The 25,699-nt window shown below is 42.6% G+C and overlaps 1 protein-coding gene across 5 annotated transcripts in view; it reads right to left on the reverse strand.

The window, feature by feature from the left end:
• The window catches only part of LOC125432713 (E3 ubiquitin-protein ligase RNF220), a 98,845-nt gene that overhangs the window by 25,757 nt on the left and 47,389 nt on the right, over nt 1–25,699 (reverse strand). For 3 of the 5 annotated variants that reach the window (XM_048496580.1, XM_048496578.1, XM_048496581.1), the window contains exons 5-8: nt 22,432–22,528; nt 21,564–21,656; nt 18,019–18,074; nt 16,305–16,383 (exon numbers count right to left, since the gene is read on the reverse strand). In XM_048496580.1, the coding sequence (XP_048352537.1) occupies nt 16,305–16,383; nt 18,019–18,074; nt 21,564–21,656; nt 22,432–22,528 (325 nt within the window). The remainder of the gene's footprint in view (nt 1–16,304; nt 16,384–18,018; nt 18,075–21,563; nt 21,657–22,431; nt 22,529–25,699) is intronic. The other 2 variants (XM_048496582.1, XM_048496579.1) reach the window with 1 other exon arrangement.

Raw genomic sequence — 25,699 nt, forward strand, 5'->3', positions numbered from 1 at the left:
ATGCAAGGAGCATAGGACACAACAAGTGATTCATGCTTGTTGATCTCCAAGGCCCTTTTAAACCATCCAGTTGGGCTCTCTGTGCACCTCCTGGTACAGTTAGATGTACAAGCAGCCCTCATTTTGGATGTGGCATATTAGAATATGGAACCATAGGAACATCCTGAGCTGCAGAAATTAGCCCATCCTGCTAATGCTACTGTCATGTCCCAAATACCCAAATCAGAAACTGCCATCTCCAAGTACTACGTACGTTTCATGGGAACGATTAGGATCCCACAGAGATTCTCATCAATTTGACAGGTGAACAATTAAAAAACCTCAAATAGATTTTTGAAAGACTACGTAACTGGGTGATTTTCAGAAGCAACGGCCAATCTGGGGAACAGGTTTTGTTCCAGCATAACTCAGTTCAGGTTTCTAGGGTGAAATTCAGCTCTTCAGGGGAAGCTTGTTGTGCTTCCCTAAGTTTGTTTTTCCTTCACCTGTGGGCTAACTCCAGTGTTTCACAAAGAATCATCATCCATCTAACTGAAATACCCTCTAACAGCCCATCAGCCTTGCCTTCTCTTTGAAATAGCCCAGCTGAGCACTGTGCAGTTGGTGATTTTTTCCCCCTTCTAAGATGTCTCACTCACTCCATAAGCTCAAGACTGACAGTCGAATTTCACACTGTGATAGCCCCCCATCGATTTTTTACTTGCAAGAACCAACTCCACAAATTAAAGTTAACAGCATTGAGGAAACTTTGAAATAACTGGGAAAAGCGATATAAAGATACCGGAACTGTACCCTCCTTACCAGGTTCAGCGGGCTGAGGAGGAAGTCAAGCTAAAAGGTTTAGGGCTTTTCTAGACAATTAAAACCTCCTGAAATGGGGAACATTCAAATGAAAACAGTTGCATCAAAGGTCCAGAGAATGGCAGGGTATGCCTGACTGGTATGCAGCACTAAGAGTTCAGCTATGCAGTAATAATAAAAATAAAATACATTTTAAATCCACAGAATAGCATAGGGCATGAAGGGAGAAGATGCTTTTCTCTAGGAATGTCACCACATCATCTGCACTCTTTATTTTTAGCTTTTGCGCATTTCTGTCTGTTTTCCCCCCACTGTTATTACTTTGGCCAAAGGTCCTACAATAGTGGCCAAACCCTAAGAGTCAATTACAGGACCCTGGATCCACATGTGTTCAGAACCTGTGCATTTGAGTGGTACAGCCTAGGACTGCACTACCTCTACAATGGTATGAAAAATAATATACACCTTAAAAACACATAAAAGCAAGAGCCACGAGTAGCTGTATTCTCGTTAAGAACACAATAAGTATCTACAGGAGGACTCTCAGCCAGAGGCGTAGCAAGAGTAAAAAGTACCCGGTGCACTGGTGCACCCTCCGCCCCTGCCCTGGAATGCCCCTGCCACGCCCCCACAGGGGCGTGAGCCCAGTGCGTCTTGCCCCCTTCCCCCCTGGAGCTACGCCTCTGCTCTCAGCCCATGTTTCTATTTTAATATCTAAATAAAGATGAGGAGCAAATAGCAGAAGGAGCTCCAGCAGAAAAGACCCTTCCTTATAAAAGATGACCCCTTGCACTGGGGGAAGATTTAATACCTAGTTGAGCACAACTGTAGAATTGCCAAGGCAATTTAACTTCATTTCTTATGATAACCTATTATCACCCCACACCCAAAATGTATCTAGAATGCACTGCTCCCAAACCACTTGGATCTATTTTTGCTAGCCTCCCCAAACCAGGTGTCTTATGTTCTCAGGTGGAAGGCTGAAGTTCCCTCCTTTAGTGGACTCATACAAAAGCCACATGCTTGGTGGGAAACAGCAGCAAACAAGAGGAAAAGCGACGAAGTCCAAGCATAATTGAAAAGGTATGTAAGATTAGTCTCTTCAGTATATTTTCCTGCTTCTATTCCTGTCTTCTAACATCTTTTTGCTGTAGAGAATGTTTAGGTTTTATGCTCAAAAGACTATTTTACAAACTTATGATTGTAAGAATTATTCTGACTGCTTTCAGAAGAATTAGACATTTATACGGTAGAGGACAAGGACAGTGGCTGCCATTTGTCACCAGTATGGTCGATTACACATGGCAAGGTTCCTGCGACTTCAAAGAGAATTGGCCAGGGGGTCTTTTACCCCTTCCGCACATGCAGAATAATGCACTTTCAATCCACTTTTACAATTGTTTGCAAGCGGATTTTGCTATTTCGCACAACAAAATCCAGATGCAAAGTGCACTGAAAGTGGATTGAAAGTGCATTATTCTGCTTGTACGGAAAGGATCTTTGTTTCAGGGCATTTTCAATATTATTATCCACCACCCTGTTTGCAGTGGGACTGGCATTACCTATCAGCTGCCTTTTTGTTTGTGTCTGGGGGAGGGGGGGGAATGTTTTACCTGTTCACTGCATGCTTTAATTTTTAATATAATTTTTGATTTTTATCTTTAATCTTATCAATCAATTGATAGATCAATATATCAACATAAAAAGACGAACTGTTAAGGAAAAGTCTTGAATACGGCACCGGTATACTTTGCCCAAACACTGATTGTCTTTTATGACAGAAAGTGAGGGGGGAGTAATGACAGCATGCAAATTGCAAAAGGACAAAGTGAACTGCCATTTGCTAAACCCCTGATGTGCTGCAAACCCAAGTGTCAAGACCGACACATTCCCAGTGCGGTCTGGAATCACTGATTGCTTGTATGTAAAACTATGAGGCTGGAGATGTCCCGGTTTGTTGACCAAATGTAGGGGGAAATCAGGTGTTTGGACTGATCAACTAGTCTTACTATTTTTACACTTTTTAGTATTAGTATCATTTACCAATCAACATGGTTATTTAATTTTTTAAAAATCTGAAGATCTAAAGATATGCAGGAGCGGGGAGGCCAAGGCAATAGAAATGATACACCAGGACAAGAAGTGGGAAGTCATCAGCAACAGGGAGGAGGGGGAGGCAAGCAAAGCAGTGTGAGGGAGGGGAGGGGTAAGACTAGGCGAGCTGAATGTGCGTGGAGTAAGAGATGTGGGGCAAAACTGTGCCCACTTGCAAATCTGTCTTGCTCCGGCAGCGAAGCAAAATTAAAATCACGTTATAAGTGGATTTGCTTGCTGTGGAAAGTGGAAAGTGGAAGTGGGGCTAGAGGAAATAGGTCCATACAAGAAATCTTGTCGCAGCAGACATTTGCCTCCATCACACAGTGCAACTGGTCTATGAAACTTTTCCAGGAAGCAAAATCACGCACTGAATTCTAATATATGGTCGCATGAGTAGTATATATGTAGTCTTCCTTGAAGCAAAACATTTGAGAAAGTTAGTAAATCACTTACTGTAGTCTTAAATTCTACCCTGACCCTGCAAATCCTACATATGTAACCCTGAAGGTAATATCAGTTAATAACCTCTGCTAACTGAAGTTTTGCAAACAGAGTCACATATTCAGCGGGGCAACTGGGACTTTCAGATGTAAAAAGCCATGCTTGTAATGTCATTGAATATTTATTTTTGGCATGTGTCTGTGCTTTCTGTATTTTAACCTATTAATCTCAAAGCATTTATGGAGAAGTGCATGCAGAGAACAGCTTGATGAATGATTTGTTATTAACAGCTTTTTTGCTTCCACACGGTATGCTGAATTAAAAGCACAGGAATCTGATTTCACCCTGTATAAGCTTTTGAGAATGACCTACAAGAATATTCTGTACAAGATTTACATTCCATCTACTGCACTCTAAAAAGCATACTTTGCGGTTTTTACCAGAATGCCTCAGTAGATTTCTCTGCTTCAGCAGTGACAGAATCTTTAAAAGTAGAACACACTTTGCCTCTCAGATCAGTCCTCCCATATGAATTTTAAAGCGATGAAGCTAAAGTTCTGTACCTAGACAGCTGCATAAATGTGTCTCGAATTAGACTTCAAATGTGGAACATTACTAGAACCTGGTTACAGCACAAATAAAAAGAGGAGGGCAGGGCACGCAGTGGGAACAGAAGCAATGGGATAGAAGCATAAGCTATGGGGAAAAGGGCAGGTACATCTCCCCAAACCAGTTCACTGGAACCTCCTCCAGCCTGACCCAGCAACAGATGCATATATCAAATCAATGATCTGTTCTATGAGTCAATATGTAAACACAGCAACTTCCCTATCATTTCAGTGGAGGAGCCACGGTGTGTGTGGAGTAGGTCACTCCCCAGAAATAACAGGGACCATCCTATGATCCCAAGATTCCTGTCTGCATTCGAGTAGATAAATTTCTGTATCGTACTGAATGTATGCAAACATTAAATCACTTCAAGATTCATGAAGGCAAAACAGTTGATACATTTAAAACAAATTGTACAGAAGAAATGTGCTTTAGTAAAAGGAAGATAGAAATACAGTTGCCATGTCATCATGCAGCTGCATTTATGAAGATACCAGCCTCACTTTTGGAGTGGATCAGTGGGGCGGGGGGGAAGAATCTCTCAGGTGGTTGCACACATGTGCATGTGCACACGCACAAACTCTCTCTCACTCCTCTAAGACCCTAGAAGTACCTTGCCCAATCAACCATGAGGTACACAAAGAGTTATAGAAAGAAGATAATTATAAAGGGATTTAATGCTTGGCGAGCTCAAATTGCCAAGGCTTATGACAAAGGTAGTGCACACGCTGGCTTAACTGGCCCAGTGCCCTGGCATTGCTCTTATGTAATCAGCATAGCCGGATCCGCATCCCAAATGAGATTTGTTTTATGGAAAAGAAAAGCCTGGCCCCTTTGCTCCTGGGAATGGCAACCAGAGTCCCACCTCCCTCTGGTTTTGCTCCACTTCTGATTAATGATCTTGTCTGCCTGATTTATGACCCACCCTGACAGATTAGAGTTTCCCCTTCACCCCCCTCTCCCCCCCCCAACCTCAGAAGGCACAGCCACACTCCACTGGAAATATTAGAGAATTATTAAATAAACATTCATACGTCATGTCTCTTCCCATCCTGAGCTCATCGTAGTCAACACTCAGCAGCCCCAGCCTGTTTGCTTTTCATGCTGACAACAAACAGCTGGAGTGATTCATGGAGAGGCTGGCTACAATGTTTCATGTCGTATATCATGCTAGCAGGGCTCCCTGCCCCAACAGAGATAAACTGATCAAGCACAACGGGCTGGAATGAATTTATGACAACACAAAATTGAGGAAAACAAATGGGAGGTGACCCAGTGGGCCACTAACCCAGACTCCTTCCCTGGCCTGCAATCTAGTTTGGTGGCAGAAAGCAAAATTGAACATTGGCACTCTGAATTAAGAGGCTGGCTTCTTAACCCCAGGAAGCCTTGATTTCAAGATGGCACCAAGCGACGTGGTCAGAGTCTTCCAGAGAGGAAAGGGGGGAGGAGGAGTGGGTTTGGCAGCCTGTACACAGGTGGGCTACTCCCGGGAACATCACTGCTAACAGCCGAGAAGATTCACGGACTGGGCTCTGCAGAAGGGAACGTGCTGAAAGTGCCAGGAGGGAGGGATGCATTTAAGGGTGCATTCATGAGGCATGTATGACATTCATGATGCAATCTTAAAAGAATTAAAAACATTTCAGATATTAGAAAGCATTATACACATATATATCTAAAACCATTAACTAAAACATAATATAACCCACATAAAACTTATATGAAAATAGGGAGGATTGCTAATAACAGTTAGTGAGGAACATTAAACCAAAAAAAGTCATCACCCATTGGTGGACCACAGATGGAGACAGGTGAATACACTTGGGGAAGGTGTGCCAAAGCTGAAAGATTTTGGTGCCACAACCAAGGCTGCCCTTCCACAGGTTGCCACCTATCTAGCTTCATGTAGGGGGGCAGGACCAGTGTCTGCATACCCCTGAGGTGGGGCAACCACTGCGGCCCAGGGTTTCTGGTAGAGCTCACTGCTACTGCTCTTACTTGAGCACCCTACCCGCCCCCCCCAAATGCCCTCCTGCCATCCAGCAAAATCAGGAAAAGTACAAGAGAGTGAGCAGGAAGGGATGTTCATGGATGGGGAAGGGCATACAGGCGACTGGGTGAGATGAGGATTTGCACAAGGGAAGGAGGCAAACACTATAAATGTTCAGGGCCCCACAGAATCTGGATATGATCCTGGTGGGGGCACTTGAATGAAGCAGGGCTTCTGATAAGAACCAGAGTGGTTGGGCTCATTCATATGGCAATAGGCAGTCCTTCAGGTATACTGTCCACAAGCCATAATGAGCTTTAAAAATCAATTCCAGTACCATAAATCCTGCCAAGAAGAAATGCGGATGTCGAAGGAACAAAAGGTGTGCTAAAAGATGACAGGGAGATTGCAGAGAAGCTGAATGAATTCTTTGTATCTGTCTTCACCCAAGAGGAGGTGAGGAAAATTCCTGCACCTGAACCAAGCTTCTTAGGAGGTGAATCAAGGAAGACAAGGAAGAAGTTCTGGCAGCTAATTTCCCCAACCTCCCTTGTTAACCATGGTGGCTTTCTTTTGGACTGGGCGCTGCTTTTCCTAACCTGTGGAACACATTCCAGCTGAGCTTTTATAACTGTGTTTTTAAATAACCTCCAAGCATCTTGGACAGTTTTGACTCTCTTGATTGTCCCTTTCAGCTTCCTGCGCACTATTCCCCTCATCTTTGAGAAATTTCCCTTTCTGAAGGCAAATGTAACTTATGGCATTAGTAGCTTGCTCAAATTTGTTCAAGCATGCAGAGATACTGAATCTGACAGCATTGTGGTCGCTGTTCCTCTATTGGCTTAACAACACTGGACTTCCCCGCACTTTCAGGTCCCAATGGGTCCCACATAGAATTAGGATCTAGGGATCACCTCTCTCCTGGTTGGTTCTTACAACCATCTGCTCTAAGCCACAGTCATTTAGCATATCCTAGGGAAATGATCTCTCCTTACTATGACCTGAACATGCATTTTTCTTTTCAAGTTTATATGGGGATTAGTTAAAATCGCCTTCATTACTCACTTCAAGCATTTTTGCTTTTGTTGGCCTCTCTAATTTCTTTTTTTTCCATCTCAGAATCCTTCTTGTGCAACTTTGGTCTGGGGACGAAGTAATATATTCCTAATGTTAAACTACAAGCTTCAATTCCCCTGGTATTGATATCCACAGTGCTTCTGTAGAGGAACTCAGCTCCCCCTGCATTGGTTCATTATCTTTATGTGATACTATGCTCTCTTTGATGGAGGGGGCCACCCCACCCCCAATACACTCTTGGTCCTATCCCTTCCTGTAGAGCTCTGTAACCTGGGATAACAGCATCCCACTTGGTTCCCTCTCTCATTCCAATAAATGTCTCTGGTGGGATGCCTCCACTATATCAATGTCCTCCTTCAAAACTCTGTACTCCAGCTCCCCCATTTTAGGTCGAAGGCTTCTACTATTAGCACAGAGACACTTGTATACTCTGTCTCTGTCCCTAACCTGGGATTTATGTGTTTTGTTCTCTAGCCTTTTGTAGACACTATCACTTATCACATTGCTATGATCTTCGCTTGTGTGTGGTTGATTTAGAAAAACCTCCCTCTCTGTCTGCATCCCCATGGACACTGTATTCCAAACTGAAGTCACCTCAGCTCCTGTCGGCTTTCCCTCAAGGATCAGTTTAAAAACTGTTCTGCCACCTTTTTAAGGTTGAGCGCCAGCAGCCTGGTTCCTCTTTGGTTAAGATGAAGCCCATCCCTTTTGTACAGGCCTGCCTTATCTCAAATGGTTCCCCGGTTCCTGACAAATCTGAAACCCTCTGCCTTACACCACCTTCTCATCCACGCATTGAGACCCTGTATCTCTGCTTGCCTAGCTCGGTCATGCGATGGAACAGGTGGGTAGCATTCTCTGGAGAATGCCACCTTGGGGGGGCTGGGTCCTGGATTTTAACCTGTTTCCTTAACAGCCTAAATTTAGCTTCCAGAACCTCCCGGCTACATTTCCCAATGTCATTGGTGCCAATGTGGACCACAACTGCTGATTCCACCCCAGCACTGTCTAACAGCCTATCTAGACAAAGCGTGACATCAGCAACCTTCGCACCGGGCAGCCAAGTCACCATGAGGTCATCACGCCTCTCACAAACCCAACTATATTCCTAATGATCGAATCACCCACTACAAGGAGCCCCCCACCTCCCTGAGGGGTATCCTCAGTGCGAGGGGATATCTTGATCACCAGCTAAGGAAGGGGTCCCATCTATAGGAAGCATCTTCTCTCTGCGACTCCTCAGACTGGCACCCTCTCATTCCACCTCAGACTCTCCATTCTCCATGACATCTGAAGAGATGTCACCTTGGGAGTGGGACCCGGCTGTGCCAGGGTCCCTGGAAAGCCCTCGGGTCTGTCACCCTCTCTGCCTATCTCAGCTTCTCCAGGTCTCAAGCCACCTTGGCTCTTCAAGAGAACGGACACATTCTGGAGTGCCAGGAGCTCATTGCAGCGAGGGCACACCCACAATTTCTGTCCTAGTGGCAGATAGTCATACATGTGGCACTCAGTGCAAAACACTGGAAAGTCCCCACCCCCCTGCTGGCTTCCTGCCTTCATATCTAATTTTGTTTAGATATTCAAATACTGATTTTAATTAGTGCCTCCCTCTTAATGTTTCTATACCTTCTACTATCCCTTAAAATATGTTCTTATTTAGTAAAACACCTGTGCACGTCCAGAGACGAACTGAAAAGATTTAAAAATTTGAAAACTCCACCTCTCAGCAGCCCCACCAATCAGCAACCTCAGCAACCCCACCAATCAGCAGCCTCAGCAGCCCCCACCAATCAGCAGCCTCACTTGGAGTACTGTGTTCAGTTCTGGTCGCCACATCTCAAAAAGGATATCGAAGAGATAGAAAAAGTGCAGAGAAGGGCAACGAGGATGATTGAAGGATTGGAGCACCTTCCTTATGAGGAGAGGTTGCAGCGTTTGGGATTCTTTAGTTTGGAGAGGAGACGTCTGAAGGGGGATATGATTGAAGTCTATAATATTATGCATGTGATAGAAAATGTTGACAGAGAGACATTTTTCTCTCTTTCTCACAATACTAGAATCAGGGGGCATTCATTGAAAATGCTGGGGGGAAGAATTAGGACTAATAAAAGGAAACACTTCTTCACGCAACATGTGATTGGTGTTTGGAATATGCTGCCACAGGAGGTGGTGATGGCCATACTCCAACCTGGAATTGAAGCCTTTAAAAAGGGGCTTTGGACAGATTTATGGAGGAGAAGCTCCATCCATGGCCACCAATCTTTGGATCCCTCCTTGATTTGATCTCAAATTGCAAATGCCTTAGCAGACCAAGTGCTCGGGAACAGCAGCAGTAGAAGGCCATTGCTTTCACATCCTGCATGTGAGCTCCCAAAGGCACCTGGTGGGCCACTGCGAGTAGCAGAGTGCTGGACTAGATGGACTCTGGTCTGATCCAGCAGGCTAGTTATTATGTTCTTATGGGGGAGGTTGTATGTGTGTTAGCCAATTGTCTGGTCCTTGGCTGGCTGGATTCAGTGAATTCTTCTTAACTGTATGCATTCTCTAACTATATCTTGTTTACCTTCTATTTATCATTTACGGAAGTACCTATAAATTCCTTTTGCACCTACTAGTTTCATTGCTGGAGGAGGAGCAAGTGGAGAAGGACAATTGGTTTTTACACCCAGCTTTTCTTTACCTTCAAGGAGTCTCAAGGCAGTTTATAATCACATTCTGTTCCTCTCTCCACAACAGATACTGTGAGAGGTAGGTGGGACTGAGAAAGTTCTGAGAGAACTGTAACTGGCCCAAGATCACCTAGCTGGCTTCTTGTGGAGGAGTGGGGAATCAAACCAGGTTTTCCAGACCAGAGTCCACCGCTCTTAAAAACTACATGATGCTGGCTAGAAACCGGCTCAGTCAGGATGTAACGGAAATACTAATACTGAAATTAATCAGCAGTTGTTGAATGAATACTATCAGGTGCCTTTTAAGCTTCTGATCTTTAACTGGTAAATAACTATACAAGCTTCCATGGGTCATGTCACTAGAAGAAAGGCATTGGCTGGAGAAGGACAGAGGGGAAAAAAACCCCAAAGCAGGACACAGGTACATGTATATATGGTAAAAGGATCTTCAGGATTTCATTTTTATCACAAGAAGTAAGAGATTTACTTGGCTGTTCCTGGTCTCAAGTTGCTAGAACTCAAGAAGGAATTCACTGATCCATCTTCATCCCAACCACTCCCATTCACAGACAGAGTTTGTTATTTGCTGCCACTAGCAGGCCACTAGAAACATTGCAGCCTGAGAGTCTACAGTAAGGTCCTCTGTTCAAATTCAGAATCCACTATGTAGGTGGGAGAAAACTTTGGAAATTTCATGTTATATTTTCAGCTAGGCAAACTCTCCTTGCCTCACTTATACTCTGTTAAACATAAGCCAAAGCACGAGACTGTCTATGGTTGCAAAGACCAAATAACTCTTATTTCAGAAAAAACATTTTATCTTCAAGTATATCAGTAAGCAATAATACAAGAAAAAAACACAGTTGAACTGCAAAAAAGACACCCTTTGAGTATAGGAAAAAATAAAAAGGTATAAATGCAATGTTCTTTCACTTGGTCTAAAACATATCTCTGTACTGTTAAAGAGATATGCAGCAATCTGTTAGTGGTTCCAGGTTTGTGGTTCGAAGTGCCCGGTTCACTCCTTAAGCTATCTTTTCTTTTTCTCTCCATCTATTTCAGAACTCGGGAAGTTTCTTTCCAGGGTCTCGAGTTGAATCTCCTTTACTGAAGCTTCTCTCGGTCAAGCATGGGCCACTTGGCCATGCTGGTAGGGGCTGATGGGAATTGTAGTTCCTGAACATCTGGAGAGCCGCAGGTTCCCTACCCCTGATCTAGCTGGTCACCACTCTAGCTGGTCACCACCAGTGCCTGTGCATATATCTCATACAGAGTCCCCACAAAGTCAGTCCCTCTGTCTAAAACATGCCTGACCCCTTCTTAAAGGGAGAGCTTCTTACTTCCACAAGCCTCCCAAACCACATCCAATATAAATGTACCAGGCACAGAAGGGATGAGACTAGAAAATTATAGTAAGTTTTAAGACTCAGGAGGTCTCCGTTGCTTATAAGCCATGCCTATCCTGGCTTTCCTTTGTCCCACAGGGCTGCATTAACTAGTTACTCTACCAAACTCTGCAATGTGGAATTTAGAAGTACCGCGCAAGGTGGGTGGAGCTTGTTCTTTTCTTTTTGATGTAAGACCAGGGTCCCTAAACTACGCCCGGGGCCAAATACCGTGGCCCCCCCTGAAGTGGCATTTCACCTGGGTCTGGCCAGGCATGGGCAGCCATTGCTCCAGGCCCATGTGCAGTGGGGGCTCGAGGGAGAGGAGGAACTGGCCCCAACGGCCGTTGATTGCAGTTACATGATGGCACCCCCAAATCTCCATGCATTTTCTGACCCAGAGTTGGAACCTGAGCATGTGGCAACGCTTCGTCTCACTCTTCCTCTTGGCTACCCACATGTGTTGCTCTCGTGCTTTCTGTCTCGGCCTCACTAATCCTATTGGTATCAGCCAGGCTGGCTTAATCGCTGGCTGCTAGGGAGGAAAAAACCCAGGAAGATACCTGATCCTGGGTTAGATGGAATGCTTCATTGGGGAAGTTCTGCTTTTTTTTTTTTTACAGGGGAAGGTATTCCACAGCCTCCCCAACAATATTTGGAGCCCACCCTGTACTTGACATACTTTGGTCACTGTTCTAAAAATAGACCATGACAGAAAGGCTGAAAGGTGAAATCAAATATTGTACAATCATTTGTGCATAGGAATTTGTTCATAGTTTTTTTTAGTCCGGCCCTCCAACAGTCTGAGGGACAGTGAACTGGCCCCCTGTTTAAAACGTTTGGGGACCCCTGGACAAGACTGTCTGTAAGGATAGTGTAATCTAACCATTGAGCATACACAAAGGGTCAACCCTCTGAGAAGTGGTGTCAGTTAACCACACCCTATAAATCCTTCCTGTTAGTTCTCTTGAGATCATGCAAAAACTTTTATTTTTCAATCTGTTTTTAGTCTTTATGATTATTTTGTATTTTTGTTGTGCTTTTCTGATTAGTTTTTTTGGGGGGCTCTTTGTAAGTCATTGTTTATTGCTCTGATTTTACTTGTTATAAACTGCTTCATAAAACTTTTGATTAAAAGTGGCACAAAAGTATTTTATGGAAAGAAAGATGCATTCACTAATCACTATCCACAGCCACTGGATTTAATCAATGTTTTTTTTCACAACATTTATTCTAAAACAGATATTGGAAAGCATTGTAGAATTCCTTGTATTCAGTATTCAGTAAAGGTAAATCAAAACCCTTAATTTTATCTGTCTTGTTACTATGATAATTCATAACATGAAGGCTGAGAGTGGGGAGGCTGATCTGAGGCAGGGAAGATGGTGAAAAGGACAGAGACAACCAGCACATTTTCCTCCAAGATAGCCAAGTCTCTTGGCATGCAAGAGATCCATCTACAAGAAGTGCAACGCACACATTCCATTAACTTTCAGCCCAAGTACATTAGCTGTGCACCAAAACAAGGACAGTTTACTGTATTGTATTAGCTAATTAAAAAGATACTCTCCATGCCCAGATTTTGTTTTGGAAAGGGGAAAGAAAATGAATGTCATTCTTATAAAAGTAGAATCAATAAAGAGAATCACTGCTAACTCCATTAACCATTGTTCTAAATGGACAGCCCAGCTGACACAGGTGATAAACCATGTGCTTCTAAACACTTTTTAAAATGCTAATCAGACATTACATGGAGCTTAACACACCAATCAATAATACTCAGTTTTTAAAGCAAAAATTAAAGTTATGAACAGAAGAAAGTGATCCCACAGAGAGCTTGCCACAAGCACCACCCAAAACAAGAAAAATGAAACCAATTTAGCTCCAGATTAAGAACTAGGAACTGGAGATGAATCAATTTAGCTAGCTGTGCTAGGTCACCATATATCATGGCTTGGCAGTGCAAGTGGAAGCAACCAGACAGTAGAAATAAAAGAACACCTTCCTTTCTGCAGGCCCCGAGGTCTGATCTCAGTTATCAATTAATTTAACAGAACCCTCCCCTTCACACACAGCTTCCTGGCTCCTTAACCATCACGACACAAACTATTTATCACACACAAATCCCTGAGGAGTGGGGAGAAAGCAGCAGGAACTGCTATTTCTGAACACTCTGCTTTCTGCTCTCCTCCAAAGTTACAAACCTTTATCTAAAGACACTCACCCCTTTTCCACAGGGGACTTGTTATGAACTAAGGAGGAGATGCTGTTAAATGCAAGGACAGACATTTAGGAGATTAGTTCTCAAATATGTAATAAGAGCTCAGTGGCCAAGTATAATTTTTGAATTTAAAAGTTGGGAGAGTTGGAATGTCCCATGATGGGTCAGGAGCTGTCAAAAGGAAAAAAAAATCACAATGCCATATTTCATTACTGTAAGCACAGATGGAAAAAGTTTGAGTTCTGCAGAGATGAATTAAAAAAGCGTATGAATTATCTGATCAAGGGAGTGATGTCAATTCATCATCAGGACACAAAAGTTGTAGAATGTGTCAAAGCTTCTCAGCATTCTCATGTTTAAAAAAATCAGTTTTTGGAGGAATGGATGACAACTGGAATATCACTAACTGAAGATGACTGAATTGCTCTGTCCTCTAATAGATGGCAGTTTCTGGAGCTTTCTAAGCAGTGAATGGAACATGCAGGTGTGGAATGGAAACTAGTTCAATGTGCAAAATGTAACAATTTCTATACCAAGAATATGGGATAAAAAATTAAAAAATATGTATCTTTTGTTATGTCACTAAAATCGCAGACGTTCACAAGCAAGCTTTAGAGTACCTCAGGATGCGGGGGAGAAGATATTGGTTATTTTGTCTCTTAGTTTGCAGTTTGGAGTGTATGAAGTGTTTTCAAATCAAACAGCTAAGTGAAATACTATGTCTGGAGTCGGTGTTCCAAGCTGGCCTGGACTTGCTCACCCACGCACAACCTATCAGGAAAGGGGAAGAGGCGTCGCCTCCAGATCAGCAGTGGTAGCAAGAGGGCAGTTCCGAACGGCCCTAGTGACCCTAAGAACCTCTGCAGCGGGAGGCAGGCGAGGGCAGGTCCAACAAGAATGAAGTAGAAAGCCAAGGTCATTGGTAGCTGCTAGCCACAGTTGTTGCCACTCAGAGGTCAAGGCGGGAGAGGGCCGCACCCCACCCCCCTTAAAGGGTCAGGCAGGCTTTCAGACAGGAGAGCCAATCTGGGGGCTGGCAGGGCCCAGCGGATGTCCAGCAGCCAATGGAGGTCTGGAGGCAGGCCCTGGCTCACAGGGGGGTGGGTTCAAATGGGGATAAAAGGAAGGGGGAAGGAAGGTGAAAAATAGAGGGAGGAGAGAGTGAGTGAGTGAGTGAATGAGTGACAGCAAGGGACAGAGTGAAAGAAGAAGGGGAAAGAGAGAGCAGCGAGTGGAAAGGGCCATACCTAGACAGCGGTCCTCAAGCCTTAACTTAGGTAGGAGAGGGAACGCCAGCCGAGGCCCACTCACTAAAGAGCCAAGCCAGGCTACAGCCTGATGGCAGCCTGATGGCAGACAGCAAAGACTGGTCCTCTGAACAGGCCAAGACAGCTCAGGAAGGGTAGGATGACAGCAGATCAGCCCAGCGACAGCTGGCTCAGGTTGTGCACCATATAATAGGTGCAAAATTAATTGATCGTTTAGCTTCAACTGATGCTGTCCATTGCAACTACAACAAACAATGGCAAGTGCCCTTCTGAAAATATTGCATTATTTTTCGACACTTCCTGTACTTCATTGGAAGGCTGGTGCGACTTGCAGATAGAGAGGCTTTCCTTACCATATCCAACACTTCCCCTCCCCTTTTCTGTTGTAGCCCATGCTGCATTTTACATAACGTGGAAAGTCTCAATATATCATTCTGTTCATAGTATATTTCTAGAATACAGAATATGCCCACTGGCTACAAATATAAGTTACAAAAGAGGATTAAGGTACACGTGAAATTTTAATAAGTGACTGGTGCTGTTATGTAAACATTAATAGATGTACATAACACTTACAAAGATACAGCAAAAAAAAACTAGTGGCAATTTGCCAACCAGAGAGAGGTTGCATTTAGGCACAAACGGGATGTCTCACGACCCTTAAGGGTAAATATTCCTTGAGAAGAGTATAAGCAGTAAAGATAGCAAACATCTCTTATGGTCTGCACAAAAGTTGCAAGACTCAATTAGGTCACTGCATGAGTCATAAATAGTCTATTATCAAAGTTGTTTTCATGGCTCCAACCAGAACACAGTCCATGGTCTGAGAGTCATGTTTTCATGAAGACTTCAGTGGTGGCCTGGAACTCCTGCTTATGAGGCATCATTCAGTATATTTTCTGGGGTTTTTGTCCCCATCCCCACCTCAAAATGGCAACAACGTAAGGAAGCTAAGAGAAACAGATCTCAAACAATGCTGATTTGGGGGGGGCGGGGGGCATTTTTCAGACTGCTTCAGCTTCACCGCCATTTTTTGTAAAGGAATCCTGTTCCCCCCTTATTAATGTGCTGGCTGGGTTCAGCATTCAACTCCCCATGCAGCCTCCAGGCTCCACATGGAGTTCAGAAGTTGCATGTGGAGTTGAATGCTGAACCTGGCCAGGCTGAGCCCATCATTCAGTGCAATGTGCCGCCTCCAGGGTCCATGTGAAGTTTGGAGACAACACATGGAGCTGAACTCTGGATGCTGTGTTCAACTTCACACATCACCTCCAAATTCCATGTGGAGCTTGGAAGTAGCATGGAGTTGAACAGTGGGCTCAGCCTAAGCTGGCCAAGCATTTAGCTCTGCACCGCCTTTCACCTTGACATGCGTCTTGGAGGCAACAGACGATGCAAGTTCAGCTCTGCCCCCACCTGAGGCCTCTGAGACTCACATCAAGTTTGGAGGTAGGTGGAATTTTTTGGGTTTGGGTTTTATAATCCAATTTTTTTCAAAAAACAAACAAACCCCAGTATAGGGATCTGTTTTGGTGGGGGTTTTTTTTTGCACATTTCTGAATTCAAGCCTGAAAAACATCATCCAAAAAACTTAGCGTACCCATAGCTTGTACACCTACTGAAGAAATAAAAGCTTGAGATATGTGACAAATTCTACAGCATGTGGCATGCTGTTAATGGCTAATACCTCTGTAAGGAGGCTCATGCCACAGTAAAAAAAAGCAATGCCAAATCCACACTCACTTTTCTATGTCACTGTTCTTGCAGGTCTTTTGTATGGGCTCCTGTTTACTGCTTTCCCCATTACTTGTTGATGGCATTTCTGTGAAGAGAAGACAGGCCCATGTCAGTCACAGGCAACATTTAATTAAACTGAAGTCTCAAAGAAGCCAAAGAATTGATAAACTTTTCCTGAATTGGTTTCCAGTTCAAGGATTTGTATGAAGAATATGCTAGTTCTCACCAACTTTCCAGACTATCACAGTGAATGGTATTACCATATTAGAGGGCATTTCTGACTGTCCCAAGGTGGCAGACCGGCAGAACTCACTGCACAAAACCTGTGGAAGTGATGACAGCCATGGACTATTCAAAAGCAAGTAATTGGCTATGGGTGCTTTCTTCCTATGTATTGCTTCTACCAGAACACCTAGTACTGGAGCAGCCAGAACCCTAGTACTGGAGCGACCCCTCCTGCAAACTCGGACACAAAGGAAGAAGTTCTAAAATAGGAGGGCTCCTGGGAGTAACTCCTGTGGAACAACTGGGCAAATGGTTTTGGTATGAACAAGTTTTTTTCATTAACACTGAAACATAGAACTGGAAATTCTCAAGGACCAATTAGCCCCCCCCCCCTCCTGTACAACACAGGAAATTCACAACTACCTTCCCTTCCTGCTCCCCCAGTGACCACTGCTCCAACAATACCGTGTAAACTGCAAACCAGGATACATTTATCCAAACACAGAAATCACCTGCAGAGTCATGCCTATTTCTGTAGCTTCAAAACAGGAACTGATTTAATTTTCCCATTCAACATTCTGAATTCATTTGAGGAAAGGCATCAGGAAATAGCACCTGCAATTCCGAGTGGTTCACCTGTAACTGAATTCTACTCCCAAAGCATCTTCCCCTGCCCTTAACCTAGCTGCCTTACAGATGTTGTATTATATATTAAGAACCAGATGATGGCAGTTGTTGAACTTATTCTCCAGTACAGAATACTTCTCCCCTTTGCTTGCTCTGTCTGGTTTGCCTCTGAAATTGTTGCCAAGACCAACACAGCCACTTCCCTTCATTACTTAGCATGAACACTACCTTCAGAATCTGAAATTCTATGAAAAAATATCACTTCAGAATGCTTACAAATACACCAGTGCAGAGCTTACACAGTATGATGGTGTTCAGTATGGATTCGGAGATCTCTGTCATAAAGCTCACCTTATGTACAGTGCCCTGGAGTCCTTATTTTATGTAATAGAATAGTGACATCAGCATACACCTGTGGTATCTGTTATCAGCATACACGGAGGCAGGCCTTACATTGTATGTATGTAGGAAAATGCTCCAGGTTTATTAAACTGAAATTGAATCCTGAGAACACAAAAGCTCCAAATTCCCTCTATCATCATCCAAACTAAGTTAAACAAGATTCAGCAGGTTAGCAACAGGAATGAAAATCAGAAAATCAGATTCTAATTTTCCAAAGTTTTAGTTGCTTCAGATTTTCTACCAGGAAACAAAGACAGTAACTGTTTCCAGAACACACAAAGCCTGTCAGGAAGATTCTCCCATGAAAGCCTCAACGACAGAAGGCACAGTTTATTACACTACTTAGAATCCCAAGTTTTGTGTGCACAGGATGTCTGTATACACATGCTGAGATTTATAATAATGCAACTACTGCCAGACCTTTGCAAACATTCAAGCAAGCTACATATAGGCATCTTACACTCACCGTCACTTGCCCACTTAGAGAATTCTGGTGTTATTCTGGTACTAGGTGTGCCACCACTGGAAAGAAAAAATATATAGTAAAAACGAATCACAGGAAAAAATCTCTACAGCATGCATTTTCATCCACCAATACCAATATTTATTAATTACACAGCGTTTTAAAAATGTCAACTGCTTTACAATCTTTGTGGTGATCCTCACAAGTAAGTCCCTATTATTCGTGTTTCATATAGGCAAAATACCTTTTTTAGTAGGCTAAACAATCAGTTGATGGCAAAGGTGGGACCAATTTTAGTTCTAGATCTAATTATGGCCTTATGTAGGACTTGAACAAAGTCTGGATTACATTAGAATGTATATAAGAATAGGAAGTGTACCATAAAGATGCCTTGTTTACATGCTTTTTGAGAAACACAGAACAGTGTCCAATCATACGTTTATCACAATTTTATCCCACCCTTCCTCTGATAAATTCAATGTGGGGGTTAGTACAGTGAAGTATTTAAGCACTTAAGACTGTTATACTATCAAATCAGATCCCAATACTGTGAATGAAGTGTTAATAAAAAGCAACAAGAGGACAGTTAAAGCTTCAGAATAAAACAATAGCAACATTCTATGTAAAAGAATTCCATTCTATATGCAAAAATGTTAGAGATCTATGACCACTTAATGACTTTCAACATGTTATTAAAGGCAAATAGTTTGGTACTACTTTTATAAAGAAGGCACAAAGAGCTTATTAGAACATTGCAAGCCTGTTTCTACAGGCTTCAGTTAGGGTAAAATGATGCCTGTGGAAGGAAGGGTTATTGAGAGCAGTTTATAGAGACTTCTGTTCAAATTATCCCCAATTACCATATGACAATTTAAGATACTAGTCCTAATCTATAAAGCTACAGACAGCCAGATGTGGTACACTGGTTAGAATTCTGGACTAAATCTGAGGATACGTAGAATCAGCTCTGCATGTAGCCATGAAGCTACTGGTATGACCTAGACCTTCCTAGAAGTCCTGGGAATGATACACCTACTTTCTGTGTAGGGCTCTAGAGATACCACCAAACCAGGGACTATAAGTCTTCTCCCCATCCACTGCAGCCTAGTTTGCAGCACCTCTATAACATATAGCCATTTGGCATGGGGCTGCCTGCATTCTTTGATGGATGTTGGGACTGGCTGTGCATAGGATGGTAAAAATATTTGTTTCTTTTATTTGTAAAATAGATTTGGAGCTTTTGGAATAGTTTTTATTACGCTCAGTTTCTTTTACTCCCCCCCTCCCCGAATGCTTATCAGCTGATCATAAGTCTCCTGTGAACAGAGGGGTTTACGTTTGAAAAACTGCTGTATGAGTTTATAAGAGATTAATCAAATAAAAATTGAACTTTACATACCTTGAAGCCCTTTCCATTATGTTTTCTCACAACCTTTAAGACCAGTGATCTGGCCACCCCTGATTATTTAAAGCATAACCTGCATTCAATTGGATGTTCTTAATGACTGAGGTGCTTTCTTCCACTTGTGCAAGTTCTTGATATCTGGGGGTAACACCACTTAATTTGTAGTGCTACTTTATTTTTCAGCAGTTGATTTTATTATGTTTAAATTGCTGTTACCTATTCTGGGCTCAAGGAATGGAGCACTAGAAGAGTTCCAAAAAACCCAAGTTTCTAATTTTCTCTGAAGCATTCAATATTAGCCAGTGTCAATTCAAATTACTGAAAGGACTTGTCATCTGATCCAGGTAGATCAGCTTTATTATGAACTGAGTCCTGATTTCAAGCCATTCTTTGCAACAAGCTAAGCAGTAGGAAAACTTCATTTCATTTCTTTATCAATCACTTCAACCTTGACCTCCAAGCTCACTCAGCCTAAGAGAGCAGGGTAACATAAGTGCTGTTTCCATGCAGGGCAGAGGGCTTGAAAAACCAATTCATTTTATACCTCTCTGTTACACCCATTTGGTTATTTGCCTGAAGTGCTTCCTTTTCTGCTGTGAGGCTTATGCAGAACTACAGATGTCAGCTTACAGAAACCTAGAATACTAAAACCAGTACAGCAAGAACCACTTGCTTAGTGGTCCACCCCAGAAGACTCCTGTATTGCATTGGATTCCAGAATGCACTAGGGGATTAAATTGTTCCTGTCACCAGTTATTACTAGCTTGATGGGTCACATTTGGGATACACAACTGGCCACTGAAACAAAATTTTCCGTGGCACACTGTTACCCAGGAGTTAAGTTAAGCGTCCCTATGTTTTAAATAAGGCAATCTGGGTTATGAAACTATTAAGAAACAAGATAAAGAGCCAGTAGCTAAACATTCAGTATGAACTCAATGGGTCACAATTTGCAATTCCATTTTATGCCTTATTCTGTGGCAATGATGGCTAGGGATGTGAATTTGGATATGCTGACCCCCGGCCCCAAAAAAGAAGTTAAAAAATCCCTGGCTATCTGGATAGAGCTGAAAAAAAATTTCTTTCAGCTTTTCCAAGGTCCATGTAAGGGTACAAGGAATGTTTTTAAAAATGTAAAATCCATTCTCGAGGCTTTAAATTTCAACTTTCCTCTCTCCTTTAAACTGAATTTGGCTAGTGTTTTTTTTTAATATAAATAATGGCTATGGACAAGAGATAAAACTCACCAGACACCCAGCTACGGATACTCGTATCTTATTTAGAAGAGATACAGAAATCTGTACGCCTGTACTTTTGTCTCAGAGATAAACCATTCAAAACACAGGATATGGGTACGTAATTACTTCTGAAAATTTCAGCACCTGCTTCTATGCTAGAAGAGCTTATTTCTAGTTCTTATAAATACAGAGGTGACTGAAAGTATGGAAATATCTAATAAAAGGAGAACCAAAAGATGCTCTCTGTGTCGTTTCAAGTGTTCAGAATACTGACCTCTGTATTCACTGCACCTTCAGAGCACAACACAAAGGAAGTTAAAAATACTTAAGGCCTATTCAAATCAATGAGACAAGTCCTTAAACACTGAACTTGCTGGTCTGATTTCAATGGAATGCAAGTGCGATCAATTGCGTCTCCAGTGCTCCCAATTCTTGTCCTCTACTTATCTGCAAGAGGAAAGACATCTGCTTTCCATTACCTCTTACATTCTGCCCAGTTCCTGCCAAAATCATTTCGTAAAACCCAGATTTTGCACCAGTAAATTAAGCATTGTTTCATAAACCTACATAATTTTTATACTTTGACAGAACTTTGAGATTTTTCCCCTAGTGCAGAAACCTCTATATGTATAGATTTTAGTTAGCTGCAGAGCTCAAAGTAAGCATGGAAAAAACTGCCAAGGGATAAAGTAGTAAAAATTTGGGTCTAAATGTAGCCAGGGTAATTTTACTGCTTCATGCCTTAAGACAGGTAACCACCTCTCAGCATATAATTCTTCCCAAGTTCTATTTGCCCTACTTTGTTGTGTGTCACACTGAGCCAGGCAAATACCTGCCATGAAAAGAAGTTCCACCATTCAACAAGCACGGTGGAGCATATCCTCTCTATGCTCCCGCACACTTACTTTAAGACAGCACCTCGAAGCGCCTCTCTCTCTTTAGCTTCCCCTGGTTCTTCCCCAGTACATGGAATGACATCTGCTTCTGTGTATCTAAGCATGAAAGGTTAAGGAGAACATAACACTGTGCAAAGCTTTGGAGCAAGCGGTTCTGCCATCATGAAAGAACCCCTTGTGGAGAAGCAGGGAATGGAGTTTTCAGGGAACCTTATTTGAGCTTAGGACATAAGGTTCTATCCAACTGGCTTAGGATCAATTCCTCCTAAACTTCAGCCTTCCTAATAAGAGTGCCAAGTGCAAGGTCTAGAACCTGACTCAGCATGAGTGGCCAGTGATAGGAGGCTGCACATAAGCAGGCTAAAAAGAAGAGCGAACTGTAGTAAGAGGGAATCATTGGTGAACTGGAGCTGCTGGGAATTTTTGTTGCCCTCAATGACTACAGGAATGTGAGGAACTGTCATTATGTATACTGTGGTTTGACTTTTATGCAAAACAGCTTGCAACTGTAACTACACCAGGAAATCCTTTTCTATTTTCTGTTACCAAAGGATGCACTTTAAAAGTTCCTTGAAATGTCAAAGCAACTGCGCAAAAGCAACTGGATGTTTGATAAGGATGTTACTTCAAGAGCAGTACAAACTTGCCTCCCCTCAGCACAGCATGTGATTCCTACTGTTTTGAGAATTAGTGTAGGACAGTTCACCTAAGAAAATTATGGAAAGTACCAAAGGCTGAAAGCTTTTAGAATGCTATGGCCAGTAGGACCTCCTTTTGACTCAAAGAAAACTTGTGCATGCATTGCAAGGATTGCAAAAGTTTGAGCAGCCTGACAAAGTTGCTACTGGTGGGAGTTCAGAATATATAAAAATGATACTGTGGTTTCCCATATTCCAGTGTGTCGTCTCCATCCACATCGAGGTCAGCATCACTATCCGGATTCTCCTTGCCACTGCACATGACAAACCCAGATCCTTAAAAAAAGAAAGAAAGTGTGAGAAGTACTTATCACAAGGAACTCTAAATGTAGTAGGGAAAGGAACACAAACGTTTTGGGGAAAGGATGGAACAGGAGAGAGCCTGTCTTACACTTAATCAGTCCATTGGTCCATCAAGGTCAGTAGCGTCTATGCTGACTGGAAGTGGTTCTCCACGGTCTCCAATGGAGGTTTTTCATGTCACCTGCTACCTGGTGCTTCAACTGGAAATGCTAGGGATTGAACCTAGCACATTCTGCATGCCAAGTAGATTCTCTAACACTCTGTCTGTATATTATCGAAGACTTTCACAGCCGGAATCACTAGGATGTTGTGGGTTTTCCAGGTTGCATGGCCAACCACAGATACAGGCAAAACGTCAGGAGAAAATACTACTGGAACACGGCCATACAACCCGGAAACCCCACAACATTCTGTCTGTAATCTCATCTGTACACATATATCCATGCTCATTCAAACTATGCTTAAATCCATATTTCCCTTATTTGCTATATGTAACATAACAGTAGAAATTATTTAGAATTTCATACCTGTAAAACAAAATTTAGAACTGCATTTTATGAAACAGTTTTATAGAATTTTTATCACTTTCTTCAACTTAGAGGATCTGAGGGGAGTGGTATAACAGTGAACTGTGAGGAATGAGAACTTTGCAAGATGCAAGCTGAACTGGGGCCAGCACTTCAGGTGTAGGGTTGGATTCAGTTGTAGATTCCTGATAATGAAGGAGACATTTTGGCCAATTTGCCCTCCCAGTGCAGCCCAAATTTGCCCCCTCATGCTGTTTTGTAGGGCTGGAGAAGCATTTCAGGCTGCCATGGAACAAGGGACTAGAGAAAGACTTGTTCTGTTGGCAGTCCCTTCCAGCACTAGAAATAACTGCTGGATCTAACTCAGTGGAAAATTAAGCAAAACATATATGAACATCCAGTTAAAATACAAGTAAAACATTAAAAAACAGACATAACTTGTACTCCAAGGAAGAATTCCCTGTAATCCAAGTTTAGATATGCTTGAAAGAGAAACACAGGTTCAGCACATGCTTTTATGGACTACAAGCAAAACTAATATGTGAAGCAGAATGCTTATGGGTACTGGAAGAAATGAAGTTCCGGATGCTACCACTGCTTCTGTCATAAACTTTCATAAAACTGAACTGCTTGCCACCTACCTCCACCCACATATAATCCTGGTACCAGATTGCCAAGAATTGGGGGTAGGGGAAATCACCTGATTGAAAAACTGTGCCACTCTTTGATTAACACAGTAGGTGCAAAAAACAGAAGCAAACTTTCAAGCCAATTCAAATGCAAATGAAGTCATAAGATCACATCCAAATATTTTCAACAGCAAAAGAGCTCTTAATAAGCCTAATTCGGAGACCTATATTCCAATCAAAGTTGTAGGGTGTTGGCCAGTTTAAAATAAAATGATTCTAGAGAATATTCCTTTCAGCCCTGAAATGAAGCCATAAAGAAACACCACAAATAAATCTGAGTTTAATTACATTCATTCCAGAAACAAAACCAGGGCTCGTGTGTTCCCTCTTCCTTCATCACAAGGTGCATCAGGATCAATTGAACAAATTCATTGCCACCAACTGAGAATAAGGATGAATAAGATGGGTTGTGCTACAGTCACACCAAATTAAAACAAAAACAAGGAGGCAGGAGAATATAACACCATTTCCAGAATTTAAAAAAGCATTTATTAAAGAGTTTTTGTGGAATTTTGTACCTGGCTCAGAAATACAAAAATCCCTTTGTCCCCCTGGCAGCAATCACTGGCTGGACTGCCCCCTAACTCCTTCCATTCTATTTCTTATAATTTCTCTCGCTTGCATTCATCATGTCACTTGCCAATGAAAGATTCTAAATAAGTTCTGCAGCCATAACATTGTAAATTAAGAAAAAGCGGCATTAATTAACTTGCATTTGCACTAATCATAAACTGGGGGCATTTTTCTACTGAATCTGAAGTTCTGCCCCTGAATGAACATAGAAGTTAGTACAACCACCCATCAGGCCTCGTTTTCTTACATGTTGCCAGTGAAGGAAAAGGGTGTCTACAAGGACCACCACTCAAGTCAGAAAAGCTTTTTATGCTTCATCAATAATGCACAGCTGAAGAGCCATGGGTGGCAGAGGTGGCCTAGAGTTCTTAGTGTGTGGAACAAAACAAGCTTATGCTCCAACCGGAAGGTTTGGCATATAAGCTGTTACTATCCTTCAGCTTTAGAAAAGTCACGGATCCCTGCCCTAAGCTGCAGTGAGAGAGCAAAAGGTTTTAATTTCCAGGTTACAACCAAGAAATACTAGTGTCTGCAGAACTCTTAAGAATGGCCCCACACGGCTGAAACTGCCCATATGGGACCCTTTGCCCACCATAAGGATGGCTCGAGGGCCAGTTCCAATAGGGTCAAGGTTTTAGTTGACCCTTCCAGTCCAGCTCATTCACATTTCTTCACTGCAATGAGCCAGCAAAAACACCACAGCAGCTGTTCAAATATTTGACGTCTGAACTGCCTGACATTAATTATTCATCTCAAGCTCGTTCAAACCAGATTTCTGGACAAGAGCTGTTACAAATGGATTAACTAGGGTTTTGAAAAGCAAGAAGACCTGACAGGATCACACCTGCTGTGAGAATGTATGTGTATATATGCATACACACACATGCTTGGGAAATGTTAAAGTCCATGGCAGGCAAGCAGGAGTGCAGAAAGTTGAAAAGTTACAGCAAACCCAGCCCTGCAACATAAATAAAACACCACCTAATTATTCATTCTAATATACATAAGGGGTTGCATGCCCCCACTTTCCATTAACAAAAGGAGGAGCTATACTATGTGCTGGCCTACCAGGCACTATCAAGAACAGAGGCAGGAGAGCTTATGGCAGAGTCAGGACTGACGTTGGGCAAACAGGGTGATCTAGAAGGGCTCGCCAAGGAAGGTAATGGCAGGATGGGAGGCTTCTGGCAGAGTTTGCTGCAAGCACAGGTCAGAAAGCTCCCCCTGCCCCACAGCTTACTGATGCTGTTAATGAGAGTTGAGGGAAGTTTAATTTCTCCAACTGCAGCTGTGCAAATTTCCTCACTTGGGCACAGAACAGCCTTGCTTTCTGAGGCTTCTTTCACTCTCATATG

The sequence above is a fragment of the Sphaerodactylus townsendi genome, linkage group LG05 (assembly GCF_021028975.2).
Source record: "Sphaerodactylus townsendi isolate TG3544 linkage group LG05, MPM_Stown_v2.3, whole genome shotgun sequence".
NCBI lineage: Eukaryota > Metazoa > Chordata > Lepidosauria > Squamata > Sphaerodactylidae > Sphaerodactylus > Sphaerodactylus townsendi.